This window comes from Urocitellus parryii, chromosome 7 (genome assembly GCF_045843805.1).
Source record: "Urocitellus parryii isolate mUroPar1 chromosome 7, mUroPar1.hap1, whole genome shotgun sequence".
Classification (NCBI taxonomy): domain Eukaryota; kingdom Metazoa; phylum Chordata; class Mammalia; order Rodentia; family Sciuridae; genus Urocitellus; species Urocitellus parryii.
This window is the reverse complement of record NC_135537.1, coordinates 127,913,064-127,926,056: the sequence shown is the minus strand read 5'-3', so window position 1 is coordinate 127,926,056 and position 12,993 is coordinate 127,913,064. Positions and strand designations below refer to the sequence as shown.

Genomic DNA, 12,993 nt, shown 5'->3' with positions numbered 1-12,993 from the left:
CTTCTTCTCAACTTCTCACCTGGCTAATGCCCCTTGCCTGCCCTCCAGAGAAGCCAAGTGCTTCTTCTGAGACCCCACGTACATGGTGGGTGTATTGCATCGATCTCTGTGCATGCTTCCCCCGGTGGACTCTGAGCTCCTTCTGGGTAGAGACGTTTATGTACCTACTAGGCTTTCCATAGCATCTCTCTCCTTGTGTATCAAATAATGTCCTTTTCTCTGTCTGAATCAGGGCTGTAATCAGAGGGGAAGAAGCTGTCCAACCAATGATTCTTTCCATGCTAAGAGCCAACATTGGGCCAGCCAGCCATCCCTCTGCCCCTTCTGTGGCCCAACGGATGTGAGTTAGACAGGAATCCAACTTGGACTTTCAATTTTGTGACCCCAGAGTGAAATCACTCCCCCACCATCAAGGCAGAGCTTCCCAATTGCAGCCCTCCCTCACTGTAGAAACGGGGAGTTTGGGGTTCGAAGAAAGGGGCTTAGACGGAGAGCTCCCCCGTGTTATGTCCTCTGAACTAAGGAGGACTCACTGCGCCAGGAGAGCTGCTCCCAGCCACACCTTGATCCTGGCTCCACCTGTTCTCAGTCATGCAGGAAGACGCCTTGACTCCACCCTAGGACGATTCTGCCCTCGGAAGCTTCTATTGAGTCATCTTGGTGACAGTTTAGGACTCATCTGAGTTTCTCTCTTTTGTCTGGCTACAAATTCTCAATAGTCTTTCGGGTGTGGACTTCTCTACTCCTATACTCTCCTTGTGGATCTTGGAGCAAAACCTCGTCCCCCTCCCCCCCTTTGCTTCTTTCTGATCCCTTCTCTTCTCTGTTAAAATAAACCAGTCTTTTCTGGAATAGTTGGGAGGAGCTGTAGGTTGACTCAGATTTTCTGTACATAGGGAGCGAGACTTTTTGAGGTCTTGTGGGTGGGCTCGAGGGTGCCCCTTCTGCACTGCGGTGTAGGAAAGTCAGAAGGTCTCTGGGGGCTTCATCATATTGCATATTTGTCTGGGATGTTCCTGTGGAACTGCCCAGTGAAGACACTGAGAAGGTGGAGGGGCTGTGGTGGGGCAGTTGGTCTGTGCCCTCGTAGTATTCAAAAACCCCCGTGACCCAGACACTCGGGGGGAGAATGTTCAGAGGTAGGGTTAGGACTAGGCCAGCAGACTCAGCAATCCCGCCTCTGGCTCTCCTCAGTTTGACCAGCTTGAGGTTTCTGCGTTTGGAGGCAGGCTGCGGAGCCCAGCGGAGCTGTGGGAAGACCTCTGTTTTTCTGACAGGTTCCTTGTTCCCTCCGTAGGGCCTTGCACCTCAGGAAGCTGGGAGGGCCCCCACACGTCAAGCTGGCCGTGGAGTGGGACAGCTCTGCCAAGGAGTGGTGAGTCAACAGAACTGACCTCCCCAGAGCGGAGATGGCCCGCCTGCACCCTCACATCTTCCATGGACCCAGTGTCCCCCGGTGCCACCAGAGGGCTGTGTGCACACATCCTTGTATAGATGGTCGTGATAGAAATGGTCATCATGATGGTGGTGCTGGGAGAAGCACATGCTCAGGTAGCCCTCACCTGTGCCAGTCACTGCTCTCAGCACTTCATTTAATCTTCATGACCTCCTGTGTGGGGTACTATGAGGCAGTAACTGCTCTATTCTGCATTTCTTGGGTAGAAACTGAGGCACAGAGAGGTTAAGCCATTGCTTAAGGTCATACAGCTCGTATGAGACAGAGCTGGGATTGGAACTCAGGCCGGCTGCCTCCAGTTCAGGCTCTTCATTACCAAGTGTCAGTCTTAACTTTGAAAAAGGACATTATCAGTCCAAGTATTTACTGATCCCTTACCAGGCGCGAGTCATTGTGTTAGGGGCATGAGCCCGAGGCTTGGTTCCTTGAGATGCTGATGGGGGAGACAGATGATTCCTGTAAGAGAGGGTGAGCACAAGGTCGGAAGTGTGCAGAGGTCCTGGGAACTGTGACCTCACCCGGTGATGCTGTCCACTGGGTTTGCCGCGAGGAGAGACAGACCAGACCAGTCCAGGAGGAGAGAGGGGGCTGCAGCGCTGAGCACCACTGTGTCCCCTCCTTCTGTGCAGCCTGTTTGGGAGCCTCCAGGAGGAGCGGGTGCAGGATGCGGAGAGCGTCTGGAGGCAGCAGCAGACCCACCAGCAGCCCAGCTGTACCCTGGATGAATGTTTTCAGTTCTACACCAAGGAGGAGCAGGTCCCGCCCCGGGGGGCACCCCCTGGCCGGGAAGGGGGCTGGCCGCCTTGTGGTGGCGAAGGCCTCATGTTCCTGGTGGCTTCCTTTCCAGCTGGCCCAGGACGACGCATGGAAGTGCCCCCATTGCAAAGTCCTCCAGCGGGGCATGGTGAAGCTGAGTCTGTGGACCCTGCCTGATATCCTCATCATCCACCTCAAGAGGTTCTGCCAGGTGGGGGAGAGAAGAAACAAGCTGTCCACGCTGGTGAGGTTCCCGCTCTCTGGACTCAACATGGCTCCCCATGTGGCCCAGAGGAGCACCAGTTCCAAGCCAGTGCCAGGCCCCTGGCCCTCCTGGAAGCAGCCGGCCTGCCTGCCCACCAGCTACCCCCTGGACTTCCTGTACGACTTGTACGCGGTCTGCAACCACCACGGCAGTCTGCAAGGTGGGCATTACACAGGTGAGCCTTGCTATGCCTCTTGTACAGGGTGACCATGGCTGTGTGTCTTGGCTGTGGCCTGAGCCTCAAAAGAATTGGCACTCCTTGGATGCTGACTGGGCACTCGGCCTGGCTGACTCCTTCCCTCCTGCACACCAGAATGTGTGCAAGAGAGGGGGGTGCCTGGTCCCACCCGTCGAGCTGATGTGGAGTTAGGTTCATGGTTGAGATAAAAAAGTGAGTTACGGCCCAAATTTTCAGGCGTGTCAAATATAGGAGGATCATTATTGGAACCTTAGAGAATGATGCTTAACCTCATCTGCGATTTAACACAAGAAATCTTATCAGATCTCATCTCTTTTGATTCTGTGGTAGTAAGTTTTCTTTCTGTTCATCTGGAGAAATTGGGAGCAGCAGATGAATTGAGAAACAGAAACAAATCACCAGGAGACTCTCTCAATCATTCACAGTCTTCCCCGTGAAAGCTTTTAGAGAGCATCATGACTCATTACTGTTCTTGCTTATGTCATTCCTTACTTTTGTCCCTTGAAAATATCTCAGTGACCACAGGAAGCCTGCAGAGAACTATTGGTAGCAGCAGCAATTGAGGGTCCGTTGTGTGGATCTTAGTGGAGGCTGATCTGTATGATCTGAGAGGTTAGGATGTGCTCTCTGCCATGGAGGACAGTATAGATGCCCTTGGGGAGAGAAATGAGAATGGAGTAACAGGTCAGGGGGCACAGGAGTGAACAAAGAGGAGGGTTGGAGGGTGGAGCTGAGCTGGTCATACTGAAGGTTAAAGTGGACACCGTACTGCTCCTGTATTCCTGTCCAGTACCTTCCTATTCTCCCATAGCTGTCCTTCCCTAGATGAGAGACTTGCCATCCTCATAGCCTGAAGCACCATTCTGTCCAACTACTTCTCCAGTCTCCCTTCTCAAGGCTAAAAATAGCTCAACAGAAATTCTTGGCCATCCGTCTTTATCTGGGGAGACATCTTTCTTGCTGTATTAACCTCAGATTTTTTTTTTTTTAACAGTGAGCCTCATAGATGAATTAGTCCCCGTGCACACATTAGTGATGAAAATAAGGACAACTGGAACTTGGGGCTTGTCGTTTAACAGGCTGCCTGGGCTGGCTTCTTTTGTATAAACTCGTGCGGTGTCTCCAGCATAAATTAAGAACATTGGTGTAAAATCAGGGGGGGGGGAATGTAGGAATGGGAAGGGTTGGTATGTGTGTGCCCAGAAAACTGTCTCGTCAAATGCAAAATCCAGATCCTTTCCTGGGGTGAGCGTTAAAGGGGAAGAAAATCTGCAATTTTGAGCTGGTGATAAGGGACCCGGTTTCTGCAGAATGTCTCAGGGTCTTTTTGCTTACACCATATGCTACCATTTTCCTGGGGGGGGGGAATCTGCTTATACTAAATCCAGGGGGAGAAGATTCCACAGGAAGAGGGGGCTGGCAAGGAGTGGAAGCAGGGGATTGTCTGCAGCCAGTGCAAACCCAGGTGGGGTCTGGGCCAGGGGCTCTCATCTGGACCATCTTGAGGATCTTCTTCGTGATGATCCCACGCTGCTGCTTAAATGGCAGAGCCCTGAGCCACTCAGCTTCCGTCTCCATGGTTTCTGGCCTGCAGAGACGAGTGACGTCTAACATGAATAACCTCCAAACTGCAGAGGATGCTGTAATGAGCACCACTGTCTTCATTTTCCGGGAAGCACACCTTCTAGCAACTTCCTAAGAGGATGACGGGAGCATATATTTTGAGTCTCTGCATGTCAGAAAGTGCCTTTATTCCCACCCTTGATTGACAGCCTGGTTGGACATAGAATTCTAGATGGATGGTCGTTGTCCATCTTTGGTCAGGGGTGCATCATGAGAATGGAATGGAGGTCTCGGTGTCAAAATGGGTCAGGCCAGTTTCATTTCTGTTCCTTTATCTGGGATCTATTTTTTTTTTCCTTCCTGGAAGCTCTCAGGTTCTTTATCACCAGTGCTCTGGATTTTTGCAGGCGGAATCGTCATGTGGGTGATTTCATTCTTTTCTGCTGGGCACTGATCTTCAGCTCTAGAAATTTCCTTGTGTTCATTTTTAAAAATTAAGAAAATTAACACATAAAATTTACATGTTTTTTAGGTTATACCATGGGATGTTTTGAAATATATATATGTGTTATATTGTGTGTTCAAATCGGGGAAAGCAGTTCCATCTCCTCAAACGTTCAACGTTTCTTTGGATGAAAACAGTCAATGATGTTTAAAAACCCACACACAACAGTGTTGCTGTTAACCTTGACCCTTGTCCATTGGACTTCAAACCACTTTTATTGGTTTTCTGTGTCCTTCCAGAGTTTCTGGAAACAAGCAGATACACAATCCTGAGCTCATTTCCCATTATTCTCTTTTAAACACATGGTGTATGTAATTCTGTTCCTGGCTTTTTTCATTTAGTAATGTATCTTCAAGATATTTCCCTATTGGTATATAGAGACTTAGGCCATTCTTGGTTTTAAACGATTGCTTAGTATTTCATGGTATGCACGTACCATAGTTTCATTTCACCAATCTTCTATTCATGGACATTTTGGTTGTTCCAAAACTTTCACTATCATATAGTTGAGTATCCCTTATCTGAAATGCTTCCGACTAGAATTGCTTTGGAATTTTTTTTTTTTAGATTTTGGAATATTTGCATTTTTGTAATGAGATATCTTGAGGGGAGAACCCATGTGTAAACACAAAATTCATTTATGTTTCATATATATCTTACATGCATATTCTGAAGGTAATTTTATACAATATTTTTAGTTTGCCTGCCTTTGGCTGGTGACCCATGACATGAAGTCAGGTGTGGAATTTTCCACTTGTCAACACTTACAAATTTTTGGATTTTCGGAGCATTTGTGGATTTCAGATTTTTGGAGTAGTAATGCTCAACCTGGGCTCAATGAATAACTCTGTGCATTGTATTACTTCATGTGTGTGTGGACATTCCCCATCTGTGGTAGGCAGAATAATAATGTCCCAAATGTGTCCATGTCCTAAGGCTTAGAACCTGTGAATATGCTATTTTACCTGGCAAGGGGGGAGTCAAGGTGGTTGATCAGCTGACCTCAAGGTAAAGAGATGTACCTAGATACCTGTTGAACCAAATGTAATCACAGCATCCTTTAAATGTGAAAGGTGAAGGTAGAATGGTCAGTGATGCAGATGAGACTCCACCTCCACTGGCCATCAGTGGCTTTGAAGGTGGAAGGAGCCAGAAGCCAGGCAATGCGGGCAGCCTTGAGAAGCTGAAAAAAATGAGGAAGCTCATTCTCCCTGAGAGCCACTGGGAGGATGGCAGCCCTGCTGACACCTCGATTTTCGACCATCGAGACCTGTTTTGGACTTTTGTCTTCCTGGACTCCACAGTAATAAATCTGTGTTGTCATAAGGAACTGAGCAGACTGATTTGTTACAGCAACACTAGGAACACTCTCATGTTCACTCTTCCATCTCCTTGTCTCTTTTTGATGGACTCTGGGAGATTTCTTCAGCTTTGTCTTCTAACCACATTCTTGCATTTTTTTTTTTAAATATGTTTTCGTTGTAGATGGACACAATATCTTGATTGATGTATTTTGAGGTGGTGCTGAGGATTGAACCTCACAGTGCAAGGTGGCAAGTGCTTTACCACTGAATCCCAGCCCTAGTCCCTAGTCCTGCATTTTTTTTTTTTTTGATTGTGGCTGTCATGATTTAACTTCTTGTCCTGTTTCTTTGTTGGAGCATCCTGGTTTTTGTTTTTGGCCTCCACCTCACCCAGCCTTTGGTAGCACCCAAGACCCATTGTTCTGAGCCTCTGGGGCTGCTGCCTACTGGTGCAGGCTCCCTTCCTGCCTCTCCCCTGCAGCAACCCTCATCTGGGTTGAACTCCCTCAGCCCGGCTGGTGGGGTCCGCCACTCCATCTGTGAGCTGGGCTCTCAAAATCTGAGCTGTCACTCTCTCTCCCAGTGTCTTTTGACATCGTGGCTTTGTTCCTTTCTGCTTTCTGGAAGCCTGGTCATTTCACTACATGTCAGAAATGGACATTTTCAGAAATTCACAATGTTTCATTTTCAATGTGTGGGACAGTGGTGGGTCACTATTCCTATGCATCAGAATTCACATAGCCTAAAAGGGTGGGCGGTGAAAAGTCTGGATCCCATCTTTGTCCCTTCTCTGCCCCCTCCTCTGTCAAGGGTAACTACTTTTAATAATTTCTTCTCTATTCTTCATGCTTTCTTTACATAAATGCAAACAATTGTGGGTCTATGGTCATAGATACTTAAATGTAGGCCTTTTCTGTATTTCTGCTCCATCCCCTAAGTTAAGTAAAAGTCGTATTTTTCTGTTTTATACCTGACTTTTTAAAAAAAAAATCCTCTCTTAAAATCTGTCTTGGAAATCTTTATAGATCTACAGAAAGGTTCCGTGTCTTCTTCTATAAATTTTGCCAAATAGGTGTGTGAATTATGTTAAGTATCCTGTTGATGGACTTTGGACTGGTTCATTCTTTTGCTATTACCAATATTGTTGTCCTAACCCTTCAGGTAGATCATTTCCTACAGGTACAAGTTTGTAGGCAGGACCAATTCTCAGAATTGGGTAGCTTGGTCAGTGCGGTTTTGTTTGCTTTTGTTTTGTGGGGTGCTGGGCGTCCAACGCAGGGCCTGGTGTATGCCAGGCAAGCACTGGATCTGCATTTTTGACAAATACTATCAAATTTTCCTGCACATGTTGTAAATGTTATAGGACATTTACACTCCTCTCAGCAGTAAGAGAATGCTTCGTTCCTTATAACCCTCCAGTAAAATGTACTATAAAACCTTTGGATTTTTGCCATTCTAGAGGGGGAAGTGATACCTCACTGTGAGTGTGAGAGTGAGCTTGAGACTCTTTTCATCTGCCTAAGGATCCTCGTGGCTTCTTTTCTGTGAACTTTCTGTGCATATCATTTGGTTGTTTTCAGACCGATTGGTGCAACACTCCCCAACTTCTGCCAGTTGACTCTTGCAGTGGTCATATTGCCATGCAGAAGGTTTTTATGTTACTTTTTCTAGGTAGCCTACTTATAAATTGTTTCTTTTGTGACATTTGAATTTTGAGTCATTTATGAACAAACCTTTTCTTTCACTCTAAGATTAAAAAGTATTTATCTTGTGTTTTCTACTAGCAATTTTAGGGTTTTAGATTTTTTACATTTAAATCTCCTGTTTGGAGTTCCATGGTGCTCTGGAGAAAGAGAGAGAGATCCACTTCTTTCCCCAACCCCCAGAAGATACCAATTTGTACCAAGACTATCACTAATTCAAAAGTCCACTTAATTCCTTGCAATGCTATAAGATATTGCATTTTTATGTTTGGGTCTATTTCTGAACTTTGAATTTTTTTTTTTTTTTTGGTCTCATTGGCTTAAAGTCCCAACCTACAAATCCTGCCTTGATCTTTCTGGTGACTGGTCCCATCCTAAAGCTATGCAGGAGCTGTCATTTAGCATAGAAAAAGACACTATAACTTTTATGATTCCAAGGAGCAAACATCCTTACAATGTCACAGAAGCCATTTAAAGGTTTTAAGTCGAGAAGTAAGAGCATAACCTAGTGTACAAATGGAAATAGTTGCTCTGCTCTATGGAGAATGAGTAGACAGCAGATCCCAACGAGACTGAAAGTTGAAGTTACATTTAGGAGGATGTTTCTGGGGCTCAGGTGCACAACAGTATTGACTGGATATTGACAGAGTGTTCCACACATGTTTTGGAAGTAGAATTAGTAAGAATGACTTTTGGACTGGGTCTTGTGGGAAGAGAAAAGGAGAACAAAGATAAATTCCGAGCTGCCTGGTCCTGATGGGTGCAGAGGTTAGTAAATTTTAGGCCGTGATTCATATTCTGTGCAGGGCCGGTGTTTGTCTAACCTACAAGTTTTATAACTCTATGGGTGGGAAAAAAAAAAGAAGAGCAAGAATATGTGGCAGAGAGTATAGTGGCTCTATGTGACCTGCAAATCTGGAACTATTTGCTTATCTAGTCCTTTACAGAAAAAGCTTGCTAAAGTCCCGATCAGTGGGTTTTGTTATTGTTCACTGAAATATAAAGTGCAAGCAGAGGGGTATTTTTGGTCACTTAAGAGGTGGGGAGAATCATTTATCTTTCCTGAAATGTTTGATTCTAGTTCTTGTAGAAAAGACATTGACCAAAGTCCCAACTGTGATTCTTATTTCCACTTATTGCATATTGAATTACAGATGTGCACTTTGAAATTTTTTGGAAGAAATGGGGTGAACATAGACTATATTGTGTGGCTACATAATATGGGGCTCCCTTTTATGGGAGATTTTGCCTGAGGGAGAGCTGCAGCATAAGGATTCAGCTTAGGCTGAGAAGTGCTCTTTATGATTAAGAATTGGGAAGTATGACCTACTGATCTTTTCTGATTCCACAGAATTTGTTTCTTGCCCCACGTGACTCTTTTTCTCCTTCTGTTATAAGCATGTCCGTTTTTCAGCTATGCAAGTGGAAAATGTCCTCCTGCCCTTTGGGGCCCTGATAATTGACACTTGGGGTTTGGACCTTTGCAGCCTATTGCCGGAACTCTCTGGATGGCCAGTGGTACAGTTACGATGACAGCATGGTGGAACCCCTTCGAGAAGATGAGGTCAATACCCGAGGGGCTTACATCCTGTTTTATCAGAAGCGAAACAGCATCCCTCCCTGGTCCGCCAGCAGCTCCATGAGAGGTGGGTACAGCTGCTCGTTAGAAGAAGGCATTTGGGAAGTCACTGTCAGAATTATGAAGGTGTTTAGTTGAGTATCCAGGACCAGGAAGATAGGCAGCTGCTATAAAAATTTGAGTCCCAGAGCCAGGTGTCATGAAACATGCGTGTAATCCCAGAGACTTAGGAGGCTAAGGCTGGAGGATCACATGTTTGAGGCCAGCTTGCCACAGTTTAATGATTCAAAATAAAACTAAAAAGAGTTGAGGATATAGCTCGACAGTGGTATAATGCCTCTGGGTTCAATCCTTAGTTAAAAAAAAAAAAAAGAGTCCGAACCCCATAGGCCAATAACCCATTTGTCAAGATGTGGAATAGATATATTATAAATCAAGAGAGGGGGAAAGAGTAAGTATTTGTATGCAGGACTTTTTTTTTTTTGGTACTGGGTATTGAACTCAGGGGCACTCGGCCACTAAGCCACCTCCCCAGCCCTATTTTGTATTTTATTTAGAGACACAGTCTCACTGAGTTGCTTAGTTCTTCACTTTTACTGAGGCAGGCTTTGAACTCGTGTTCCTCCTGCCTCAGCCTCCTGAGCCTCTGGGATTATAGGCGTGCACCACCACACCTGGCTTGTATGCAGGACTTGTGATACTTGGGGGTATGTGATTCCATTTTTCCTAATCTTGGTCATATCAAGCCAGATTAAATTAAACTGATGCCATGTAAACCGGATTAACCCTTAGAAAGGGAAGAGCTGTTAAAAGCGGTGCAGGGCCTTTCTAGAAAATGTAGCTGCTCAATGGCACCCCAACAATTCATTTGTTAGCCTTAAACTTGCTTGAGAGTCTAGGGGGGAAAAGTGCCAAAGCTGACCCTTTTATGTGACCTGTTCCACTTTGCAAAGTGGCCATCCTTATCTTTGGTTCAAGAGAACACACACACACAAAAAAAAAAGTAATCTGATTTTCTAAGAATTGTTGGAAAATGACCATAGAAAACCAAGGGCCCTCAGCATGTCTGTGTAAACTCTAATGCAAGTCTTCCTTCTATTTGTAGAAGGTAGACATTCAAAGAAGAATAAACACTTAGCATAACAAGAGATAACAAAGGATTTTCATACTTTTCAGCATAATAATGTCTCCTCAGATCAAAGGGTAGATAGGCATTCTTCATGCCCATTATAAAAGATTTGGTTTCCCTGAGGTTGGGGTATGCTCCTATAGTGTAGCTATTATATGTTGACCTGTAGGAACTGGAGCCGTGGGTCCTGGGGATAAAATGCAAGTATTTCAATACTCATCAGTACATTTTTCTTTTCTTTTCTTTTTTTGGTGCTAGTGATCAAACCTAGGGCTTTGGGCATACCAGGCAAGAGCTCTACCAACTGAAAGACTTCCTCATCTGTACTTTGCTTTCTGCGACCAAATTCCTCTCTCTAAACTTGGTCCCATGGATACCCCATCACCGGTTTCCCCTCTGGTCATTCACTTTTCTATCTGTAGTTCTGCTCTGGGACCGTGGTTCCAGGGCTGAGTGGTAGGAATGGGAATCTGGGCATAGCAAGCTCCCCCTGGGCCCTGAAGGGAGGCTTTGGGTCCAGCCTCCACATGTCTGTGCTTCCTCCACAGGCTCCACCAGCTCCTCCTTGTCTGACCACTGGCTCCTGAGGCTCGGGAGCAACAATGGCCATAGCACGAGGGGAAGCCTTTTGTCCTGGAGTTCTGCCCCCTGCCCGTCCCTGGCTCAGGTGCCTGACTCTCCTGTCCTCCCGAACAGCCTCTGCCACCAGGAAAAGGGTATGTGGGCTCAATTTTGCTGGCTTTCTTTTCATTTTATGTCACAACCATTGTCCCTTCTCTTTATGACAGGGTCGACATGGCCTCGAGTAGACAATGTTATAAGAGTTTTATTCATCTCTTTTTTTTTTTTTACATCGAGAAAAAAATTTTATTGCAACTGCTCTGATGAATATTTTCGTCAACACTTTCAACCTCTTTGTTCATTTGTCAACGACCTGCCTTTGCCTGCCTTTCACCTCCCCTCCATGATCCTCCATACATAATATGGTGACCCTCCATTTCTCCAGGATGCATATTAGTCGATTCAACCAACCATGGACTGAAAATCTTTGGGGAAAAAAATTATGCTTGTACCAAACATGTACAGCCTTTTATCTTGTCGTTGTTCCCAAGAAAACATACTGCAATTACTTCTATAGCATTTACACTGTATTAGGCTTGATAATCTAGAGATGATTTAAAGTACTTGGGAGGATGTATATAGGTTACATGCAAATTCTTCACCATTTTACAAGGGTTTGAGCATTCAAGGATTTCATTAAAATTCTTCACCATTTTATAAACATTCAAGGATTTCAGTATCATCAGGGAGTCCCGAAACTAGTTCCCTGTGGAATGTAGAGATGGCTCTGCTCCCATGGAACTTACTGTCCCACCTGGGGACAGTAACTAAGATGGCAAAGTGATGTTAAGCAGAGATAAGAGCAAACCATAAATAATCAAGAAACAAGATATGGAGGCAAAAGTGAAAGAGATGCAGAATCCTGTTCCCTAGGGTGAGTGGGGAAGACCTTTCTGAGACAGTGACTTCGAGTCAGAGAGGGTGACTCACGTGGAATTCTGGGAGTGTGCTTTGGGAGCGAGCGTGGGGTGTTGTGCGGGGCAGAAGAAAGCAGAGCTGTGGTCGGAGCAGAGTGAATGAGGAATTGGGAGGGACTGAAGGTGGACCGGAGCCGATCACGACAAACCTGTTGGACCTGATTCCAAAGGCAGTGAATTGGAGAGTTTTCCGCAGGGAAGAAATTGGTCTGATTTATAGTGTTAAAAGTCTACTGTGCTGCTGTGTGAAGAATCCATGGAAGAGGGGCGAGATTGGAAAGAAGGAAGAGGTAGGTTAGGAGGCTTTTGTGATAGAACGGTGGCTTAGACTGCTGTTAGGGAAGGGAGGGCCACGCTGTGGCTCTGTCTGGAAGACAGGGCTGGCAGGATTCATGGAGGCTGGATGCAGGATCTAAGAGAATGACCCAGGGTGGCTCTTCAAGATACAATGAGGCTCTTGAAGATAAATAATGAATTGAATAGTCACGTAGCCCATGAGATGGGAACGAGTTGGGTAGGAATAGAATCAATTCTGGAGGGCAGTCCAGTTCTTGGCAGGGTGATTTTTAGATTCCTAGAAGACATCCACATCAATGTAATAGCTAGGGAGTGGAGATAAGGATTTGAGAGTCATCTGCAAATGGATGGAATGGAAAGCCACACGGCGTGCTGAGCTCTCCTTGAGGAGTAGCAGAGGTAGAAAGGAGTGGGGATTAAAGACCCAGCCTGGGAGTTCTGCCCCTTCTCAGGGTCCAGCAAAGGTGGAGAGGTCAGCAGAGAAAACCAAGATGGAGCAGCCAGCCACGTGGGAAGCTAGCCAGGGAAGTATGGCTCCCAGGTACGGAAGAGGGACTCTTGCCAAAGGAAGTGGCTGTGCCTAATACTTTTGGGAGGCTGGGTAGTGTGAGGATGGGCAAGTGGCCATCAGGATGGAGGGTCCCCTGTGATGCGCTGAGAGCATCTGCTGTGGGTTGGAGGGAATGGAAGCCTGGCCGC

At 46.0% G+C, this 12,993-nt stretch overlaps 1 protein-coding gene across 2 annotated transcripts in view; it reads left to right on the top strand.

Moving 5' to 3' along the window:
• Usp43 (ubiquitin specific peptidase 43) overlaps positions 1 to 12,993 on the top strand; it is a 68,539-nt gene that overhangs the window by 43,067 nt on the left and 12,479 nt on the right. The window contains exons 10-14 of one of the 2 annotated variants that reach the window (XM_026390602.2): positions 1,298 to 1,375; positions 2,086 to 2,212; positions 2,304 to 2,637; positions 9,239 to 9,397; positions 11,008 to 11,175. In XM_026390602.2, the coding sequence (XP_026246387.2) occupies positions 1,298 to 1,375; positions 2,086 to 2,212; positions 2,304 to 2,637; positions 9,239 to 9,397; positions 11,008 to 11,175 (866 nt within the window). Of the gene's footprint in view, positions 1 to 1,297; positions 1,376 to 2,085; positions 2,213 to 2,303; positions 2,653 to 9,238; positions 9,398 to 11,007; positions 11,176 to 12,993 lie in introns of both variants that reach the window. The other variant, XM_026390601.2, reaches the window with a different exon arrangement.